This window comes from Hemicordylus capensis, chromosome 2 (assembly GCF_027244095.1).
Source record: "Hemicordylus capensis ecotype Gifberg chromosome 2, rHemCap1.1.pri, whole genome shotgun sequence".
Lineage (NCBI taxonomy): Eukaryota > Metazoa > Chordata > Lepidosauria > Squamata > Cordylidae > Hemicordylus > Hemicordylus capensis.
Window position 1 is genome coordinate 246186853 of NC_069658.1, and position 21689 is coordinate 246208541.

General features: G+C 45.5%; 1 protein-coding gene across 2 annotated transcripts; it reads right to left on the reverse strand.

Moving 5' to 3' along the window:
* Positions 1 to 936: 936 nt before the first annotated feature.
* On the reverse strand, positions 937 to 13809 carry LOC128342638 (zinc finger protein 397-like). Of its 2 annotated transcripts, none has more exons than XM_053290242.1 (5): positions 13701 to 13809; positions 9457 to 10480; positions 6800 to 6932; positions 3119 to 3370; positions 937 to 2271 (listed from the first exon to the last, which is right to left on the reverse strand). In XM_053290242.1, exons 2-5 carry the CDS (start codon positions 10273 to 10275, stop codon positions 1592 to 1594), a joined length of 1884 nt encoding a protein of 627 aa, XP_053146217.1. In that variant the 5' UTR covers positions 10276 to 10480; positions 13701 to 13809; the 3' UTR covers positions 937 to 1591. The 2 variants fall into 2 exon arrangements, with proteins under 2 accessions (XP_053146217.1, XP_053146215.1); XM_053290240.1 differs by lacking the exon at positions 13701 to 13809 and adding an exon at positions 13429 to 13694.
* Between the last annotated feature and the right edge of the window lie 7880 nt (positions 13810 to 21689).

Here is a 21689-nt window from a genome sequence, read left to right on the forward strand (position 1 = left end):
ATTTCATATGGGAAATCATCATTTGTGGGGCACAACTTCTATTTGCCTACTTCTCTGTCAGGGCAAGGATGCTCATTTCAAAAACAACCCAAGTCAAATGTTATCTAAAGAAGTAGCCTACTACAAACCATGGAAGAGGTTTGTAATCCTAGAACAAATATGAATAGTCTTGTTATTAAAATGCAAAGGAACACATTCTTTTTAAAATGTCTTCATCCAGGGCACATAGGGTAAGGTAAATAGGGATTAATTCCCATCTGTCCCCACAACTCTGTCAGGTAGGCTAGGATGAAATGTAGCAATTTGGCTGAGGTTTCTTCAAGGAGCATCATGGCCAAGCCCAGATCTTCCTCATGTCAAGTCCCATGTTCTTCCTTCCCTGCCATACTGGCAGATTTGTTTGAGACTCATAACCCATCACGGTTCTCAGCATACTGGAGGACACAGACGTTTCTCCGGCTTCTTTTAACATGTTGACTCTGACCTGTGCCCCCCTCCCATGTGAATTTGGTTTGCATCTGACTTTCAGCACACGGGTTACAAAGGGGTGATGCCTATACTTTGAGTGGCCATTCTCTTGGAAGCAAGGTGGCATATCAGGAGGGAAAAACCACCCCCACGGGACCCCCTTTCCCATATGCTGTGTATTTAATTTCTATCCAATTGTCAACAGGTTACATAAGGAAGTTGTCTATACTTTTGAGTGGCTGTCATCTTGAACAAACATGGTGGCTCAGCAAAACAACAACAAAAATACCCTTTGTGGTCCTCTAGAAGCCCCTTCCGTGTGCTATAAATTTGGTTTGTATAAGTCTGGAAATGCAAGAGTTATTAGAGGAGGACACAAAAGCAGGGATCTCATAAGTCAGTGGGCTAAAAATTAAGAAAAACAAACAAACAAACCACAAAGTAGACACTAAGAGGGGAGCAACCGCAAACATTTCAGAGAATTTATTAGAAACCAGAATGATTTAAAATTAAGTAACATTCACATGATCGGGAAAACTAACAGCAGCCAAGAATGCAAATATTCTCAGAGACTGATGAATGTTCATGTTTGCTCTTATTGCATTCTAGGGTGAATTACAGCTAATCGAAAGGAAAGTACAGCCAGTGATTTGAGAGGATATTTCAAATCAGTATGTCGCCGCCAGCCTTCTTCACTTCCTGTCCATATCCTCCTCTCTGCTCTGCCCACTGGATGTCCCAGTCTTCCTTCCTATCTCAGACATCTTCCTCTGGACTTCCCTTCCCCCAATTCCTCTGCACCACACACCACCCTTCTTTTCCAAGTCTCCCAGGGAGTAAGAGTTACTACCTTCTCCCTTCCTACACCCTGGCCTCTTTCGCTCCTTCTGGGGGCTCTTTTGCCTGCCCTGACCCTTACTAGCACCCAAGCAACTCGAGCAATAAGCAACCAGAGACCCTTCTGCCTGTCTTCTCTGATATCAGTGCAGCTCGGCCAGTCAAATGGATGTGTTATCTATTGAGGGATAGCTTCAAAATGGAGGCTTTCCCACACTCTGAACATTGTTACAGGTTCTCTCACACACGGATTCTTTTAGGTGGAGCTCAAAGGGAGACTGTTCTCTCAAGATGGACATTTATACAATTTGTCTCCTTTGCAAGTTCTTTCACGTGCAGTAATACAAGAGCTACCATCAAAACCCTTAGAATGGTTGGTCCAGTTATTCCGCTTCTCCCCCGTGTGGGCCCTTTCGTGTTCAGTCCGGTTGTAGCTTTGGCTGAAGCTTCTCCAGCAGTAGGAGCACTTGTAGGGTCTCTCCCCAGTGTGGAGTCTCTGGTGTCTAGTGAGTTTTGATTTGCTGAGGAATTTTTTCTTGCATTCGGGACACTCATAAAGTTTCTCGCCAGTATGGAGTCTCTGGTGTGTGTGGAGGGTTCTCTGGTGAATGAAGTTTTTCCCACACTCAGCACACTGGTAGGGCGTCTCCCCAGCGTACAGTCTCTCGTGTTTATGATTGGCAGAGGCAATTCTGAAGATTTTCTCAGACACCGCAAATATCTTGTGTTTCGGCCACAGTGGCTCATCACCAGGTTCCTTCTCCTCTGAAAGCAATCTGCCCATTCTTTTTCTAGGGGTGGGTCTTGCTTGCCACTTCCTGCATTGATTCTCAGAGGCTCCTCCCACTTGGTGACACTGGGAGACATTCTCTGTTGCTACTCCTTGGATTGTTCTGTCCGGCTCTGCTTGTTTGGCGGTCACCCTGCGATGGTCTCTCTCTTTATTTGCACTCCCCTGTCCATAATCTATAAGGATCAAAATGGAAAGAGCATAAAGATGGGGCCACAGCTCAGTGGTAGAGCACCTGCTTTGCATGCAGAAGGTCCCAGGTTCAAACCCAGGTAGGGTTGGGAAAGACTCCTGTCTAAAACCCTGGGCTAGAGCCACTGCCAGTCAGAGTAGACAGAGATCTGACTCGGAATGAGGCAGCTTCCTGTGACCAGACATTATAGTGTCCCTCTGTTCAGATGTCTGTACACATATACATGTTTTTGTGTGAATTACAAAAACATGCAGTCATTTTAAAATGAGCCTAGTACAGGCCCCTTAAATGCATGATACATATAGGAAGTATAGTGCTGTACAATGTTCCCTCTCACAGGGATTCCCGCCCAGATCTTGTTCACTACAACTCCCGGCATCCCCAGATGCAGCGGCCTCTGGCTGGGGATTCTGGGAGTTGTAGTCAACAATATCTGGGAATCCCCGTTAGAGGGATCCTGGTGTTGTACCCATGTTCAACATGTGTGAATAATTGTAGAGTCTGTGTGCAGTACCTGTAGACACAGACAGTATGAGTGTTGAGCATGATGGGCTACAGAGCTCAGGCATTTATGCACGGTGTAATCTTTTGAATGATTATTAAACAGTGCCATGCAGCAAAATCTTTCCACCCCCTCACCCACCCCACAGACAGCTCAGTTTACAGTGTCCAATGCGGCAAGTTTTCCAAGTGAATCTTTCCCCACAATCCAAGCATTTGTGGGGTTTCTCCCTAGTGTAGGTTATTTGGCGATGGTTAAGATTGGAACTGCAGGACTGACCCATGATGAAAGTTCCTTCCACAAACATGGCAGGTGTTTTGTCTCTTACCAGTGTGGGTGGTTTGGTGGTCTGGGGTTTGGCTGAGTTCCTTGTAACCTCCCATATGAGGAATTGGTTCATCCAAGCTCTCTCCTTTCTGATGCCACTCAGGTCTGCAAGGACTCTCTGAGACATCTTCATGTTCACATATCCAAGGAATGTTCTCTTCTGCTCTCCCAGCTGGTGTCTCACATGACCCCACTAGCTTGGAACTTTCTGGAACAGATTTCTCCACCTCATTTACATACATCCCACTTTCACCTGTTGAGAAATGCAATAAAACCAGAGCTGAAATTAAGTCCCGGGACAGCGGGGAAAATTGATGTCCAACATGGTTTGAGAGACAGTGTGGTGTAGTGGTTAGAGTGTTGGACTAGGACCAGGAAGACCTGAGTTCAAATCCCCATTCAGCCATGACACTCACTGGGTGACTCTGGGCCAGTCACGTATCTCTTAGCCTGACCTAACACAAAGGATTGTTGTAAGGATAAACACAACCATGTACACTGCTCTGGGCTCTGTGGAAGAAGAGCAGGATAGAAACGTAAAAATAAAATAAATTTAAAAACATTTTAATGCTGCACTCATGCAGTGTTGTGCTAGCCAGCTGTGTTAAGTCTGGAGCTTGTGTTCCAGACTAGCATTGCGCTAACGCAAACATGTTTCCGCTTGTGCAACAAGATGCACAAGCTGTGGCATGCCTAGCAATCTACAAATTTAGGCTTGGCTGACCTTCCATTATTTGTGGTCACCACCAATCCCCTTTCTTCCGTCACATCTTTTTTAGGCATACAAACAAAGAGAAGAGAATGGGGAGACATGATAGAGGTGTATAAAATTATGCATGGAGCAGAAAGAGTGGACAGAGAGAAAATTTTCTCCCTCTCTCACAACACTAGAACCAGGGGTCCTCCTATGAAACTGAAGGTCGGGAAGTTCAGGACTGACAAAAGGAAGTACTTTTTCACACAGTGCATAATTAACCTATGGAACTGTCTGCCACAAGATGTGGTGGTGGCCACTAACTTGGATGGCTTTAAAAAGGGGCTTAAACAAAGTCATGGAGGACAGGTCTATCAGTGGCTACTAGTCTGGTGGCTATAGGCCACTTTCAGACTCAGAAGCAAGATGCCGCTAAATACCAGTTGCAGGGGAGCAACAGCAGGAGAGAGGGCAAGCTCTCGCCCCCTGCCTTTGGGCTTCTGGGAGGCAACTGGTGGGCCACTGTATGAAACAAGATGCTGGACTAGATAGGCACTGGGCCTGATCCAGCAGGGCTGTTCTTATGTCCTTAGAAGTGGGTCTCATTTGCACTGAGAGAGAGTAAGAAACAGTGGGAGCCCTCTTCTATTGCTCAGGAAGGATTTCTGCTACTTCTTCCCTTCTCAAAAATGGCACTGGGCATGAGGCACTGATAGAAAGAGAAGAACCCAAATGTGAAATCTACTCTTCAGTCAGCACACTAATGGAATAGATAATTTAATCAAAATTATAAAAGGGGGTGTGTTTCCTCAGACTTTACCACACTATACTGATAGATTCATCTCACATACTCAAGATGTAAGCAAGTTATAAAATCTCCTATAAATCATATATATCAAAGTCATACAACAGAATATATAAACAGATAAAAATATTTCAAATTGGACATTGGAAATGACGCCACAGGGGAGAAGATCTGTGTGGTGTTAAGCATCCTGCTTGCCAGAGGGAAACGCCTGGGCATGCCTCATGTTTTTGTAGGGAATTTTTGTGCAAGAATGCCATTTTGAAAATCCCTATGATTTAGCACAGACACGTGATCTTTTTTACGCTAACGCAACTCTGTTCATTTGTAAGTGCAGCATTAGTCAGGATGTTGGTCCCCTGCCTTATTTCAATGATGCACTTCACAAAGTTGAGATTTTTCATTGTTTTCTGTCGCAACCCTTGTGGCTAGATAGTTGCAGCAAGTTCAAAGAGGGTAAAATAAAGGCAAAAGGGAAAGGCGCCAAGCCAGGTAAAAACAAGTTGTTCTAGTAAGAACGAATCTGTCCACAAGTTAGCCCTCTTGTGCCTAAAACATACATGCATCCGCGATTTTTGATTGGAGTGGATGACATCATTACAGACGACACCACTGAGGTGTCCCTATGTGCCCATTCACTACAATGCTACCAAATTTGGTTGAAATCAGTTAGAGCGTTCACAAGTTAGCCCACTTGCGCCATGCCACACAGGTCTCCAACTGTCCAGCGATGCCCCCCCCAAAACTCAATTTTGGGGATTTTCTTCCATGAAAAATCACTGTAATGTAAAACAAGAGCCACAAAATGGCTCCTTTAAACAAAATGGTGGCCGGAAATGACTTCAGAGGCCAATTCCGTCCACCTAGGAACTGCGGATACGTGGGTATTAACCCTTTCTGTACTGGGTATGTCGAGGTTGGGTGCATATTTTTGGACCACGGAGATGTGGACCAGGGTACCGCTCTGTAGCTGCTCTTGAGCTGTGGAATGCACTCCCGGCAGAAATCCGCAATTTGAATTCTTTACTGGCCTTCAGGAGAGCTCTTGAAACCTATCTGTTTGGCCTGGCCTCCCAGGGTTTTTAAATAGTTGTAATTGGTTTTAATGTTGTAATCTGGTTTCCAGGGTTTTTTAATTGTTGTGATGGTTTAATTGCTGTTTTATGATGTTTTAATTGTTAATGGTTGTTTTATACTGTTTTATAATTTTTGTTTTAATTGCTAACTGATTTTAATGGTTTTGTTTTAATTGCAAACCGCCCTGAACCATTATGGAAGCGCGGTATAAAAATCGAATAAATAAATAAATAGCGAGGTCCACCTGTGCTCATGAATACTTCTATTGATATTAATGGGACAAGTAAACTTGTCCTATTAATTTCACTGAGAATACCCAGTGCTCATTTTCTGAAGCCTGTCAGTGAGGCTGAGGGGATGGGCAAGCACTTAGTCAGCCAATCAGGAGCAGAGGAGGAGGGTCTTTATCCTTCTGCCTCCTCTTCTGCAGCAGAGAGCAGACACTGCTGAGGATGCGTCGGCTTCAAGCTGCCAATCCTCAAATGGAGAACAAATAGTATGGTTGCAGTGTGGGGAAGCAGGAGGGCTTCGAGTACTCCCAAGAGCCCTTCAAGTACCCCTAGATGGATTAGTACCCCATTTTGGGAACCCCTGATTCAGAGCAATCATTCACAGTTTACAGAAAATCATTCACAGATTCAAAGAAAAGAGCCCTATCATATGTTATGTCCAACGTATGTACAATCTGTGTACAGAGTATTCATGTACAGATCTAAGTGTACGTACAGTTAGTAACATGTTTATTTTATTTATATATTGCCCTTCCCAGAACAGCTCAGGGCAGTTCACATCCAAGAATAAATAACTAAACTAAACTAAACTAAACTAAACTAAACTAAAAACTAAACACTAAACTAAACACTAAACTAAACTAAACATTTTAATATAAAATAAATTTTTTACAAATAAAATAAATAAATGTTATGTTCAATGCACATAAAGAAGGACACCTCCTATCTGTACCATGTCTTTGAGGGGACCTGTAGCCATTTTAAAATGAACACATATACAGTCATTCGCACAAACTGCTACATGTGTGCATATCTGCACACACATGCCTGAACAGGCCAATACCCAATCCTTCAAAGAGTTCTGAACTCACTCACCCTGTGAGCGGACATCTCCTTCATCATTCTCCAGCTTGGCCTCTCTGCACAGCTGCCTCTTCCTAGCATCAGACGGAGCCTGCTCTGCTTCAGAGAGGGGGGTGGCTGCCACCTCCTCAAAAGGCACCAGCATCTGGAAACAGCAGTGAATACCCCTTTTAGCAAAGAGAGACGAGGCCCATTGACATGTTATGTTCAACACACTTAGGAACATAGGAAGCTGCCATATTTATTTATTTATTTATTTATTTTTGCATTTATATACCGCCTTTCGTTAAAAAATAACCCCATTGGTCTATCTAGCTCAGTATTGTCTTCACAGACTGGCAGCAGCTTTGTCAAATTCGTACACCACCCCAAACTTTCGTCTCTGGGAGTTTAACAATAACAAAACACAAGTTAAAATAACAATAACACAAGTTAACAATAACAAAACACAAAAATCTTAACACAATTTAGGCTATCTAAATACCCAAAACATAGTAAAACTTAAAAATTTAAAAAGCTGGAAAAGCTTAGGTGAAGAGGTGGGTTTTCAAGTACTTTTTAAAATACTGCCAGAGATGGGGAGGATCGTATTTCAGTAGGGAGCGCATTCCACAGTCTCGGGGCAACAACTGAGAAGGCCCATCCCCGTGTGGTCACCAGCCGAGCTGGCGGCAACTGGAGATGGACCTCTCCAGATGACCTAAATAGCCGGTGGGGGTCATAATGAAGAAGCAGTTCTCTTACAACAGCCAGGGCCTAAGCCATTTAGGCCTTTATAACTAGCACTTTGTATTTTGCCCAGAAACCTATTGGCAGCCAGTGTAGTTCTATCAACAAAGGGGTGATGTGGTCTCTCCAAGATGACCAAGAGTCCAACCTGGCTGTTGCATTCTGTACCAACTGGAGTTTCCAGACGACATACAAAGGCAGCCCCACATAGAGCGCATTGCAGAAGTCAAGTCTGGAGTTTGCCAACATATGTACCACTGTTTTGAGGTCGTCCATCTCAGGAAACAGATGCAGCTGGCGTATCAGCCAAAGCTGATAGAAAGCCCCTCTGGCCACCGCCTCAACCTGAGGTACCAGGGAGAGGTGTGGATCCAGAAGCACTCCTAGACTGGGAGTATATAGTGTACACAGGAAGTGCACTTCTGAACATGTGAATGTTATGTTGTATGCAGGTAAAGTAGTACACTTCCTATCTGTACCATGCATTTGAAGGTCCTGAATCCAGGTTCACTTTTAAAATGAACACAGGTAGTCATTCACATGAACACGTGTACGAGCGTACAGATATTTGTACTTGTACAGCATAATGTCTAGATTGGGCTACAGAGTTGGAAGCAGGGCAGCAAACGATGAAGAGCAGGTTTTCTTAACCTTGGGCCCCCAGATGTTGTTGGACTACAACTCCCATCATCCTCAGCTACAGAGGCCATGTCTGGGGATGATGGGAGTTGTAGTCCAACAACATCTGGGGGCCCAAGGTTAAGAAACCCTGATGAAGAGCATGCCTCCCAAATTCATTCACCAAAGGACAAAAGCCTGTCCCTATCCGGGTCTCCGAAGGCAGACGCTGGAGGCAGGAGCTCACAGGAATAGCTCTTGAATCAGCAAAGGCTGGCCGCACATTGAGGGATATGCAGGTGTCTTGGGCCCCCCTCCTTCCTGGAGCTCAGGCTGGCCCCGATGCAAAGCAGGTGCATCAGCTGGCCTCCCCTTCCCATGTCCCTAGCAGCCAGGAAAGCACTTCACATCCGCAAGTGGAGTTCAGCACTGACATGGCACTATCTCTGCTCCTGGAGTCCCAGAGGCAACAGCGGGTGGGTGGAACTTGCAATCTCCATGCTTTTTAGAGAGGAAAAAAAGCATGAGCTGGTATAGTGGGTCAGAGCACCTGGCTGCAAATCCTATGATTCTGCCTGGTAATCTGGCGATTACTATTCTGCTTGATAATCTGGCTGCAAATCCTATGGCCAGGGGTTTGATCCACAGGGTGAGCATAAGGAAAAATGGGCCGGCTAAAAGATAAAAGCCAATAGCTAACAGGAATAACTACCCAGCCACCTGTGCAGCTGTGAGCAAGTTGCCCCCCAAAAGAGGGTCCCCTCTGAGCAGAGAGAGAGAGAGAGAGAGAGAGAGAGAGCATGGATAAAGAGAACAAAAGCTTCGGAGCTGGGGCGCAGCTCAGTGGCAGAGCATCTGCTTGGCCTGCAGAAGGTCCCAGGTTCAATCCTTGGCGTCTCCAGGTAGGGCTGGGAAGGACTCCTGTCTGGAACCCTGAAAAGTCACTGTCAGTCAGACAACACTGAGCTAGATGGACTAATGGTATATGACAGCCCCCGATGCAGAATAAGTGAAAGATACCTTTACTCTCATCTTACACTGAGAGAATGAATGAGTAACCATCTATACCAAGGTTTCTTAACCTTGGGCCCCAGATGTTGTTGGACTACAACTCTCATCACCCCCAGACATGGCCTTTGTGGCTGAGGATGATGGGAGTTGTAGTCCAACAACATCTAGGGGCCCAAGGTTCAGAAACCCTGTTCTATACTCTCATCTTAAACTGAAGCTTTTTGGATTACTGAATACTTTAAATATGGATAACAATCACAGGTACACAGATGTGTGTCTGCTACTTTATTAACAGAATTAAATCCTCTCACCTGCTGCTCTTCCCTCTGGGCATCCTCTTGCATCTGTAGGAAATCCTCAGCCAGGGCCACAGCCTGGGTGCAGCTGTCTGGACTATTTCCTCTGACCCAGGTCTGGATTTCCTGGGGCAGGATGGTCAGGAACTGCTCTAGGATCAGCAGCTCCAGGATCTGCTCCTTGGTGTGTTTCTCTGCCTTCAGCCAATTGTGGCAAAGTTCCTGAAGTCGGCTGTAAGCCTCTCTGGGCCCCTCGGCCTCCTGGTAGCAGAAATGCCTGAAGTGCTGCCGCTTCCTCTCCCTGCTGATGGTGTCGCCTTGCAAGATGGCTGCTCTCACCTTCCCATAATCCTCCCTGTCTTTGGCTTCCAGCCTGCCAAAGGCCAGCTTGGCTTCTCCACTGAGAGCTGGCAGGAGTCGGGTCACCCATTCTTCTGTAGGCCACTGGCATGCTTCGGCCACTTGTTCAAAGGAGGCCAGGAAGGCCTTTGTATCCTCCCATGGGGTGGGCTCCTCTGGCAACTGTGAGATCCTCCAGCTAGACTGCTGGGACTCCACTGTCCTCAGGAACTCCTGCCACTGGGTTTCCCACCGCTGAAGCAGCCCCTCACCTGGCTCCCGTTTAACTGGTTGTCCTGGTGTCCTTTGCCAAACACCCCTGATTCTCTCTGCCTGGTGTATCCGGAGGGCTTTTCCTGCTCCCTTCGATTCCATGCCTGGACTGGGGAATTCTGAGCCTTGCTCCTGAATTTTGAACCTTGGCTGCATCCACTTCTCTAGCGCTGCCTGGAACTGGAGACCGAATCCAGTCTTGGATGTTTGCTCTGCAGCCATATTCTCTCTCCTGCACTCGTATCCCAGTGCAGAGAAAGGACCCTTCCCAATATCTGCAGCAAGTGATGTGGCCTTTCCAACTGGGTTTTTCTCTGGGTCCCTAGAAGAGGCTCAACCCAAAAGCAATATCCTCTCTAGATATCAGATGCACACTAGATTCAAAAGGGAAGTTATGGTGTCCAAACCTGGAACATGAGGCTTCTTTCTGTAGAGGGAAAGAAAATAAGATTTCAGGACTGAGGACAAGTGTACACAAATTCATAGGGAATCTAGGAATAAGTATTTATTAGAACAGAAGCTGACAATTCCTCGCCTGTGAAACGCTAACAAGGCACAATGCTGTCTGGAGAAGCAAAGACTAAGGGGAGAGATGCTTCAGATACCTGAAGAGCTGTCACAAAGAAAGAGGAGTGAATGGTATTTGAGCCTGTTTTGGCACATTCTAATAAAGTGTTTTATTGACTACAGAAAAGCCTTTGATTGTGTCAACCATGTCAAGTTGTGGAATGCCCTTAGGAAAATGGGCGTCCCAGAACATCTCATTGTTCTCATGAGAAACCTATACACAGGACAGGAAGCCACAGGAAGCCACAGTCCAGACAGAACACGGTGAAACAGACTGGTTCCAGATCGGCTAAGGAGTAAGACAAAGCCGTATACTTTCTCCCTCTTGATTCAATTTGTATGCTGAACATACACCGAGAGAGGCTGGATTGGAAGAATATGAGCAGTTTTTTAAGTTGGAGGAAGAAACATCAATGACCTTCGCTATGCTGATGACTCCACTCTGATAGCTGAGAATGCGGATGATCTGCAAGCTCTAGTAATGAAAGTCAAGGAACACAGTGAAAAAATGGGACTACAACTCAATATAAAGACTAAACTAATGAGAACAGGTACAACAAACAGCCTCAAAATTGACAATGAAGACATTGAAGTGATGGATAGCTACTGTCTTTTAGGATCGACCATCAACCGTAAAGGATCCAGCAGTCAAGAAATACACTGCAGACTAGAACTTAGTAGGGTTGCAATGAAGGCCTTGGAAAGGATATTTAGATGCCATGACTTGTCTATACCTACAAAGATTAGAATAGTTCAGACAATGGTTTTCCCCGGATGCGAAAGCTGGACCTTGATGAAGCAAGATAGAATAAATATTGATGCTTTTGAACTTTGGTGCTGGAGAAGACTTTTGAGGATATATAGATAGCCAGGAAAACAAACAAATGGATCATGGAACAAATCAATCCAGAATTTTCACTCGAGGCACATATGACCAGGCTCAAATTATCATACTTCGGACACATTATGCGAAAATCCAGCTCCCCCGAGAAGTCCATAATGCTGAGAAAAGTTAAAGGAAAGAGAAGAGGATGACCAGCAGCAAGTGGATGGACTTGATTAAGACAGCAATGAATGCACCACTGAGAGACCTTCAAGGCCAAATTAAAGACAGATCATCCTGGAGATAATCTATCTATGTGGTCGCTAAGAGTCGACACCAACTTGACGGCACGTAATCAATCAATCAGTCAATCAATCAAGCCTTAACGAAAGCCATTTCTGTAGTTTTATTTTCCGCTGTTAACACGTGTAAAAGGATTCTGCCACATTAAGTATCATTCTGAGTCATTTAGACTTTCATTTTATTTACTTATTTGCCTATCTTTTAAATTCTGTGGAGGTTTTCCCAGATTTATTAATAGGAATTATGCATTTAAAAAAAATCTGGGCTCCTTGGAGGAAGAGCGGGATATGAATGTAATAATAATAATAATAATAATAATAATAATAATAATAATAATAATAATTATTATTATTATTATTATTTTCCCACTGTGCTACTTAAGGTAGCACAGATTACACAGACAGTATTTTATGCCAATATAAATGCCAATACTTTGATACTTATATGCCAATACAAAACAGAGAGAGAAATGATCTTTAAACTAAAAACAGAACTCTATAACATCTTGCATTATATTTGTTTTGTTAATCAAAAATAAGTGTGTGTATGTGTGTGTGTATATATACACACACACACAAACATATATATTCATTCATATTCTTACAAGTAGTTTCTGAATTCTAGGAGGATGTAGTTAGTCATCCCCCCCAAAAAAAACCTTTTTATTAATTGTAATTAACATAACAGAAGCACAGGTGATCTAAAACAATATGTTTTGCCTATATTTTCTTTGACCTGCATTTTTCTTTAATGCCAACAGGTGCTTTTAGCACCTTGCTTGTATTTTCAATAATAATAATAAGCTAATTAATCAAGAATTAATAAGCTGTGCTTATTTAGTGCTTTCCTTCCAAGAAAGATGGTAACAGGAGAATACCACCGGGGGCGGGGCGGGGCAGGGCGGGGAGAGGAGTGAGATGGTATAAATATTAAGAGTGAAGAGAGGGCTGTTAGAGAATGAAGAGACCCCAAGTAGAAGGCTACCTTAAGTAGCACAGTGGGGAAATTATTATTATTATTATTATTACTACTACATTTATATCCCACTCTTCCTCCAAGGAGCCCAGAGCTTTGTACTACATACTTAAGTTTCTCTTTCACAACAACCCTGTGAAGTAGGCTAGGCTGAGAGAGAAGTGACTGGCCCAGAGTCACCCAGCAAGTCTCATGGCTGAACGGGGATTTGAACTCGGTCTCCCCAGTCCTAGTCCAGCACTCTAACCACTACACCACGCTGGCTTGACTAACAAGCAGAAGGTTGCCGGTTTGAATCCCCACTGGTACTATATCGGGCAGCAGCGATATAGGAAGATGCTGAAAGGCATCATCTCATACTGCGTGGGAGGAGGCAATGGTGAGCCCCTCCTGTATTCTACCAAAGATAACCACAGGGCTCTGTGGGCGCCAGGAGTCGAAATCGACTTGATGTGGCACACTTTACTTCGAAGGCTAAAAACCTTTAGGAGAAACTCTGAGACACCTAGAGAGAGGTTTTTCCTCTACCCACTTTCTCCAAACAATGCATGATTTCATAAATCCTTTTCTGATGCACAAGTCAAAGCAGGATGACTCGAAGTACGTTTCACTGATTTCCGTGGCACTGGCTCTGCAGTATCAGTGCTTTTTGTATTATAGCCCTTTTGGGGTGGCTCTTTTAAACAATCCCCAAATCCGTCACTCACCGAGATTCCCAGGAACGCTCCAACAAGGAGCAATTTTCAGCAGCAAAGCCCACATATACTTCAGTGGAAACGATACATTTGCGGGGGGCGGGGGAGAGCTGTTTCCGGGGAGGGATCCGAGCAGGAAGAGGTTTTCCTAGATTATTGCAATTTTTAAAAGCCCCCTGCACCCCGTCCCGATTATTTGGGAACTTTAAAAAAAGTTAGGCTCCGCTTATAGCCACTGTTTAGAGTTTTTTCATTGATTCCCTCTCCCCAGCTCCAGATCTAACCGTGCAGAGCGCGTTTGCTGTCCTTTCTGCATTCCACTTCTAGGCTTGCTAATGCTAAAACGCCTTCCAGTTTGCACGTCCAAAGCACAAGCGGCGGCTGCTGCTCTCTATTGGCTTTGGAAGGGTTCCTGGGAAATGTAGTTCTAGACAATCTAGACACCTGACTACTAGAATCCGACTGATCTTCAGATAAGAGAATAATAAATACACAATACCTCTGGTCTGCTTTCTCAAACTTTATCCTCTGATAAATAAACCTTTATTTTGGTTTATCCTCATAATTTTCTTTCTTTCTTTATTAGATTTTTCTACCACCTCACCCAGATGGCTCTAGGCAGTTCACAAATATAAACAATTTGTGACTTTTTTATTTAAAAAAATAAAATTGGTTTTTAACCTCACTTTTAACTCGGTTACTTAATTTGGTTACTTTTATTACTTTTATTGTATATTGCATCTATTTTATTGTTGTGAGCCACCCTGAGCTACAGTAGTGTAGTGGAGGAGCAGGGTATAAATATTTTAAATGAATGAGTAAAATACTGAATTAAAAAGATGAAAACAAAATAAATAACTTCTTAACAACAAGATTAAAACTAGTTTAAAATCATTTGAATAATTGTTTACCAGGCTAAAAAAAACATGTTTTTAGGGCTCTTTTAAAGCTCTCTCGCCTCTAATAGCCATAGGGAGCGGATTCCAGAGCCCAGGAGCAGCTACAGAGAAGTCCCAATCCTGAATCACTGGCAGATGAGCGGGCGGCAGCCGTAGACAGACCTCTCCTGATGACCTTAAAGTCCAATGGGGATCATACTGAAGAAGGTGCTTTTCCAGGTAACTCGGTCCTAAGCCATTTAGGGCTTTAAAGGTAATTACCAGCCTTTTGTATTTTGCCTGGAAACAGGCCTTGCCATTTCAGGTCTTCCTTCTTCCATCGGCAACTCAGCATGCGGATGGTTCTTGCTACTTGCCTCTCTTCTTCAGCATTCATAGCTGATGGGAAGATGCATAAGGGTCAATTCCAGCAGTAACAGGGGCATAACTACCATTAGGCAAGGGGAGGCAGTCGTCTTGGGGCCCCACTGCCTCGAGGGGCTCCCCCAGAGGCACATCCCATGACTCCCCACCTGCCCATGTTGCACCCCCTATGAATTATGTTGAGTCTCTTGGAGATCGGCAGGAGCAGAGAGTAAAAAAAACTAGATTCAATGTGAACTGGATATTCACCGTATTCATAATGGGGATGTGAGTGTGAGTGCACGATATATTGTGAAGTGTGTTTGTGTGTGTATATCAGCGAGGGGCCCATTTTAAAATCTTGTCTCTGGGCCCCCTCCAACCTTGCTACGCCCCTGGCAGCAGTAATGAAATCAGCACTTTGGTTTGCTCTGAAAAGAGCCGTTTATATTGGAAATCAGCAAAGACCAGACCAGCTGTCCCAGATCAGTTCAAGAGAGAAGAGATCTCCCCAGTAAACGGGTAAGAACAGATACCACGGTGCCAGGTGTGTGCCAGGCCGGCGCCGTGCATGGGCAGCTGAGAGATGTTCTGCTGGCACGTGGGCATAGCTAGGAGGAGCCCAGGATGGCGAGTGAAGGAGGAGCAGGTACAGACCCGTTCTCTTCCGCTTTAAAGGGGCTGTCTAAGCCCTCGGATTTAACGGGAGGCGCTGGTGATTCGGACAGCCGAATCGCTGTTCGGCACATCCCTACTGTGAACTAACTGGAGTTTTCTGAACGACATACAAAGGCAGTCCCAAGTAGAGCGTGCTTACCACAGTAGCAATGGAATGTAGTAAGCTGCCTTCCACCGAGTTAGGCCCTTAGTCTGTTTTGGTCAGTATTGTCTCCTCTGAGTAGCAGTATCTTTCCAGGGCTTTAGAGCAGGGCTGCTCAACTTCAGCCCTTCAGTTGTTTTTGGATTACAACTCCCATATTCCCAGCCACAGTGGTTAATAGCCAGGGATTATGGGAGTTGTTCCATATACAAATGGAAGCAGATTTAGACTAGACATTAGGAAGAATTTCCTGTCAAAATTGTTTGACAGAGGAACAGTAAGACTGGTGCTCTGGTGGGCTCTCTTTTGTAGGTTTTCGGAGAGAGTCTGGAGCAAGCCTGCACAAGATACGGCCCGCCGGATTCGGCCGCCGTGCCTTTTTTCCTGGCCCGCGGCTCCTGAGCATACCACAGAGTATGTTCTCCCCCCACCCGCCTGCCTTTCCGGCAGCTACGGCTGCCTTGCCTTCGCTAGCCGTGCTAACTTTCTCTTCAACAGCCGAGCCCTCCATGGGGCTCGCTTCCCCCCTCCCCCACCCGCCTGCATTTGTTGCTGCCGGGCAGGAGCTTCCGTTTCCAAGCCTGGTAAGGGTGCAGGCGTGCTCTGAGAGGAGAACGAGGGCGCGTGCCTGCTCTGAATGCGCCCTCATTGCTGGGAAACTCCTGCACGGGAATCAGTAAAGGGAGGTGGGTGGGGAGAAGCAAACACCTTGGAGGGCTTGGCCGGTGAGGGGAGCGGGCGGGGGAAGCCGCGGTGAAGGCAGCCCTAGTTGCCGCATACACAGGCGGGTGGGCGGAAGCGAGCCCCCAGGAGGGCTGGCTGGTGAAGGCAGCCGAAAAATGCAGGCGGGTGAGGGAAAGCGAGCCCCCAGGAGGGCTGGCTGGTGAAGGCAGCCAAAGCTGCTGAAAATGCAGGCAGGGGAAAGGGCTTGGGAGGCTTAACTACTGCAATGCGCCCTACAGATGTACCAATTGGCTGTCAATGCTGGCTTGTTACGTATCTTGTTAATAAAATGATTTGTGAACTGAAAGGCTGCAAACATTCAGGCGATTTATTTTCATGAATGGGGGAGGACATGCACCACTTTGGAGTTGTTTCTTATCCCTCACTTCCTTTCCCCTTCACATCCATCTCTCCTGCTTCTTTTTTCCTCCACCTGTTCCGAGACCCTCCCACAGTCAGGTCAGCCAGAGCCTGTCACCAATATAGCAATCCCTTTCCCCTCCCCTACCTTTTCTTGCATTCTGCCCCCCCCCCCCGCCTCACATCAGCTGCTGGCAAAGCTCAGGTGACTCGGAAGCACGTGTGAGAATCCTCTGTGATCTGAAATTTACAGTGACTCGTTTGGCCTCCCTGGACAATGGACCTGTTTTCTGCTGCTGCTCTCAGGCAAGATAATGGGGTGGGGGTCCCCCAATGGATGTATGGAAATGGGAAGGCAAAGGTACTGGGAAGGGGATGGTGGGAGGCAGCCAAAGCAACTTACTGCTGCTCAAAAGAGCCTGGGGTGGTTGTTGGGGTGGAGGGAGTTGCGGGGGAGGTAGCCAAAGGAACTTAAGTGGACTATTCTGTTTGCTGTTGTTCAAAAGAGGATTTGGGGTGGGGGGGTGTTGTTGTGGGGAGGTGGGACTTCAAGGCTGTGCCCAACTGCAGAAACAACTATTTCCCACGCAAAACTCTGGAGGATTGTGGCCTAAATCTTTAGGAAATCATATTATATGAAAAACACAAAAGAACTGTGGTTCCTACACTATCAATTTATTTTATTTATTTTTTATTTTATTTTACTTTTATATCCCGCTCTTCCTCCAAGGAGCCCAGAGCAGTGTATTACATACTTGAGTTTCTCAATGTACCTTTGCATTGCAAGTATGTTTCATGCAGTTGCATTGTTAATTGGCTCAGTGGCCTCAACCTTCCAAGAATATGGATGCTTGTTGTGATGCACATGGAACCCTTATGTTGTGTTAGATATCACCCTGACACTATTTTAAAGCAGTAAAAACAGGGGTGTGCAACGTGGCATGATTACAAGTGTCTACAAATGATACAGGCAGAAGACTTCCATTTGTTCCAGTTGCAGTGTACAGTCTTACAATGCAAAATACAGGGACTGACAATTGTTAAAGTTGTTATTATCTGGAATTAAAGTTTACTAGTTTCATTTAAATGTCTTAGTTATTTTTAAAAAAATGTTTAATCCTGATGTGGCAAAAAATATTTATTTATTTATCAAATTTGTAAACCGCCCCAAACTTTCATCTCTGGGAGGTTGACCTCGGTCCCCAGATACCAGGTCATGGGTGTTTCTGGCCCACTGAGCTATTTGAGTTGAGCAGGCCTGAGAGCCATCTTTCAGGGATACCATTTAATTACTTACTTACTTACTTACTTACATCTATATCCTGCTTTTCCTCCGAGGAGCTCAGAGTGGTGTACATGGTTATTTTTATCCTCACAACAACCCTGTGAGGTGGGTTAGGCCGAGAATATGTGACTGGCCCAGAGTCACCCAGTGGGTTTCGTGGTTGAATGGGGATTTGAACTCGGGTCTTCCCGGTCTTAGTCCAGCACACTACACTATGCTCTGAGCATGGCATTGGACTTCTCTCCAAGGTTCCTTCCAACTCTAATATTTAGATTTGGGATCAGTCCCTGCTACCCTGTGTTTTTCAAAAGGTAGGGTGAAAAGGGCGGAGGATGGTATGGGCAGCTGTGGGTGTGGTGGCTGTCACTTATATATGCACATAGCCACCAGTTTGGGGGGCAGTAGAGCTGGTGAAGGAGCCACCTCACCTGGCATCATTAGTGGGCCAGCCATATTGAATACCTGGGTAAACAGCAAATGACTCTTTACAATTTTGCATTATGGATAAACAGACATCTAAGCCTTGCCCCCCCCCCCCCAGTTTTTAAGTTGTAGATGAGAGCCAGCATAGTTTAGTGGTTAGAGTTTTGGACTAGGGCCAGGAAGACCTGAGTTCGAATCCCCGTTCAGCTATGAAACTCACTGGGTGACTCTGGGCCAGTCATGTATCTCTCAAACTAATCTACCTCACAGGGTAGTTGTGAGGATAAAAATAGCCATGTACTTCCTCTGAGCTCCTCAGAGGAAGTGCAGGATAGAAGTGTAAAAACAAATAAATAAAAATAAGCCAGGATGGTGTGCATTGGTGGAACTATTTCGATACTGGTCCTTTTCCTCTGAAATAGTGGAAATATTCACTATTCTGAGCTGCACCAGACATTCTTCACCTAGTTCAAGGATTCTCAAACTTCGGTTCCCAGGTATTGTTGAAGTATAACTCCTATCACTCGTAGCCACAACAGCCTCCGACCATTGTGGCTGGGGATGATGGGAGTTATAGCCCCACATCATCTAGGGGCCCAACTTTGAGAATCTCTGGACTACAGAGAGCCCCCAACTTTTTGTGTTCCAAAAGTTTGTAAGTTATGGAACTGTGTTTGTAAGTCTGGGTTGTTTGTAAATTGGGTGCTTTAAGTCGAGGAGTGCCTGTAGTGTGATCCTAGGTACATTTTCTCTCTTGCCTGCATCCTGTGATGTCCAGTAAAAATAAGTATTTCATTTGTATCCTACCTTCCTTCCAAGGAACTCAGGGCAGTATACAGAGTCTCCCCCATTTGATCTTGACAGCAACCCTATGAGGTAGGTTAGGCTTAGAAAGATTTACTGGTCCAAGGTCAGCCAGTGAGCTTCACAGGTACATAAAGTTGTGCCATTGAGTCGATTTCGACTCCTGGCGCCCACAGAGCCCTGTGGTTTTCTTTGGTAGAAAACAGGAGGGGTTTACCATTGCCATCTCCTTCGCAATATGAGATGATATATTGGTAGGCGATTGGAGCGCAAGTGGAGGAGAACTCGACTCGAATCTGACAGGATGCAGCATAGAACCCATTTGAAGACCTATGCAATGGCAGTGTGCGCGACAAAAAAGCATTTTTGGTCGGTGCGCATTGCGTCTGCCGGTTCACGTACGGCAGAGTTATCCCGGGTGGTGAGGAGTATAATCTCTGCTCCTTCTGCCTCAAATCAGTTCCCAGAGATACTCTGCTGTGACGTCTTTAGTGGGTTCTTTGCAAATAAAATCTCCTGTATTCGGGCCGACTTGGACTCCACTATTTCTGCAGAGTCTGTGAGGGAGGTATCCAGCAATCCCTCTTGCAGTGTTAGGTTGGATCAGTTTCAGTCTGTGACTCCTGATGACGTGGACAAGCTGCTTGGAGCAGTACGGCCTACCACTTGTTCTCTGGATCCTTGCCCGACCTGGCTGCTTCGATCTAGCAGAGAGATTGTTGGAGATGGCCTAGTTAATATCATAAATGCATCGCTGAGGGAGGGTAGGGTGCCTCCTTGTTTGAAGGAGGCAATAGTTAGACCTCTTCTTAAGAAGCCTACCCTGGATCTCTCAGCGATGGGTAGTTATAGGCCAATCTCCAATCTCCCCTGGCTGGGCAAGGTAATCGAGAGGGTGGTGGCTAACCAGCTCCAGGCAGTTTTGGAGGAAACTGATTATCTAGACCCATTTCAAACTGGCTTTAAAACGGGCTATGGGGTTGAGACAGCCTTGGTCGGCCTGATGGATGACCTTTACCGGGGAATCGACAGAGAGAGTGTGACTCTGTTGGTCCTCTTGGATCTCTCGGCGGTGTTCGATACCATCAACCATGGTATCCTTCTGGGTCGCCTGGAGGAGTTGGGAATAGGGGGCACTGCTTTGCAGTGATTCCGTTCCTATCTCTCGGGTAGATCCCAGATGGTGGAGCTTGGTGATAGTTGCTCCTCAAAGCAGGAGCTGTTATATGGAGTCCCTCAGGGCTCCATTCTGTCACCAATGCTTTTCAATATCTACATGAAACCACTGGGTGAGGTCATCAGGAGATTTGGTGCTGGGTGTTATCAGTATGCTGATGACACCCAAATCTACTTCTACTTTTCATCTTCAGGAAATGGCACTCACTCTTTAAATGCCTGCCTACAGGCAGTAATGGGCTGGATGAGGGAGAACAAATTGAAGCTGAATCCAAGCAAGACGGAGGTGCTCATTGTGGGGGCTCAGAATCTGAGGAGTGAGTTAGATCTCCGTGTTCTGGATGGGGTTACACTCCCCCATAAGGAGCAGGTGCGCAGCTTGGGAGTACTCCTGTACCCAGGCCTCACCTTGGTTTCTCAGGTGGAGGCCATGGCCAGGAGTGCTTTCTATCAGCTTCGGCTGATTCGACAGCTGCGTCCATTCCTTGAGGAGGATGACCTCAAAACAGTGGTGCACCAGCTGGCAACCTCCCGGCTTGGCTATTGCAATGCGCTCTACGTGGGGCTGCCTTTGTACGTAGTTCGGAAACTTCAATTAGTTCAGAATGCGGCAGCCAGATTGGTCGCTGGGATAACCCGGAGAGACCATATGATGCCTATTTTGAAACAATTGCACTGGCTGCCGATATGTTTCCGGGCAAAATACAAAGTGCTGGTGATTACCTTTAAAGCCCTGAACGGCTTAGGCCCGAGTTACCTTAGAGAGCGCCTTCTTTTGCATGATCCCCACCGCACTTTAAGGTCATCTGAGGAGGTTCGTCTCCAGTTACCACCAGCTCGTCTGGTGGTGACTCAGAGGCGGGCCTTCTCTATAGCTGCTCCGGGGCTGTGGAATGCGCTCCCTGCGGAAATCCATAATTTGAATTCTCTATTAGCCTTCAGGAGAGTCCTTAAAACGTATTTGTTTGGCCTGGCTTTCCAGGGTTTTTAAATTCTAACCCGATTTTGGGGCTTTTAATTACTGGAATTGTTTAATTGCTGTTTTAAAATGTTTTTAAATTGTTGATTGTTGTTATATATTTTTTAATTTGTTTTAGCTTTTTATTGTTTTAGTGGTTTGTTTTTAATTGTAAACCGCCCTGAGCCATTCTGGAAGGGCGGTATATAAATCAAATAAATAAATAAATAAATAAATAAATAAATAAATAGTGATGATGATGATGCCTTTCAGCATCTTCCTATATCGCTGCTGCCTGATATAGGTGTTTCCCATAGTCTGGGAAATATACCAGCGGGGATTTAAATCAGCAACCTCTTGATCCCTAAGCAAGTCTAGAGAGGAGAGCTGGTAGCAAGCATGACTTGTCCCCTTAGCTAAGTAGGGTCTACCCTGGTTGCCTATGAATGAGAGACTAGAAGTGTGAGCACTGTAAGATATTCC

Bases quoted from the DNA above. Each gene is read 5' to 3' on its own strand.
- LOC128342638 (XM_053290242.1), bottom strand. From the start codon at position 10,275: ATGGCTGCAGAGCAAACATCCAAGACTGGATTCGGTCTCCAGTTCCAG. The intron at 6,933-9,456 runs GTGAGAGGATTT...TGCTGTTTCCAG, and splicing joins CCCAGAGGGAAGAGCAGCAG to ATGCTGGTGCCTTTTGAGGA. The intron at 3,371-6,799 runs GTGAGTGAGTTC...ATTTCTCAACAG, and splicing joins AGGAGATGTCCGCTCACAGG to GTGAAAGTGGGATGTATGTA.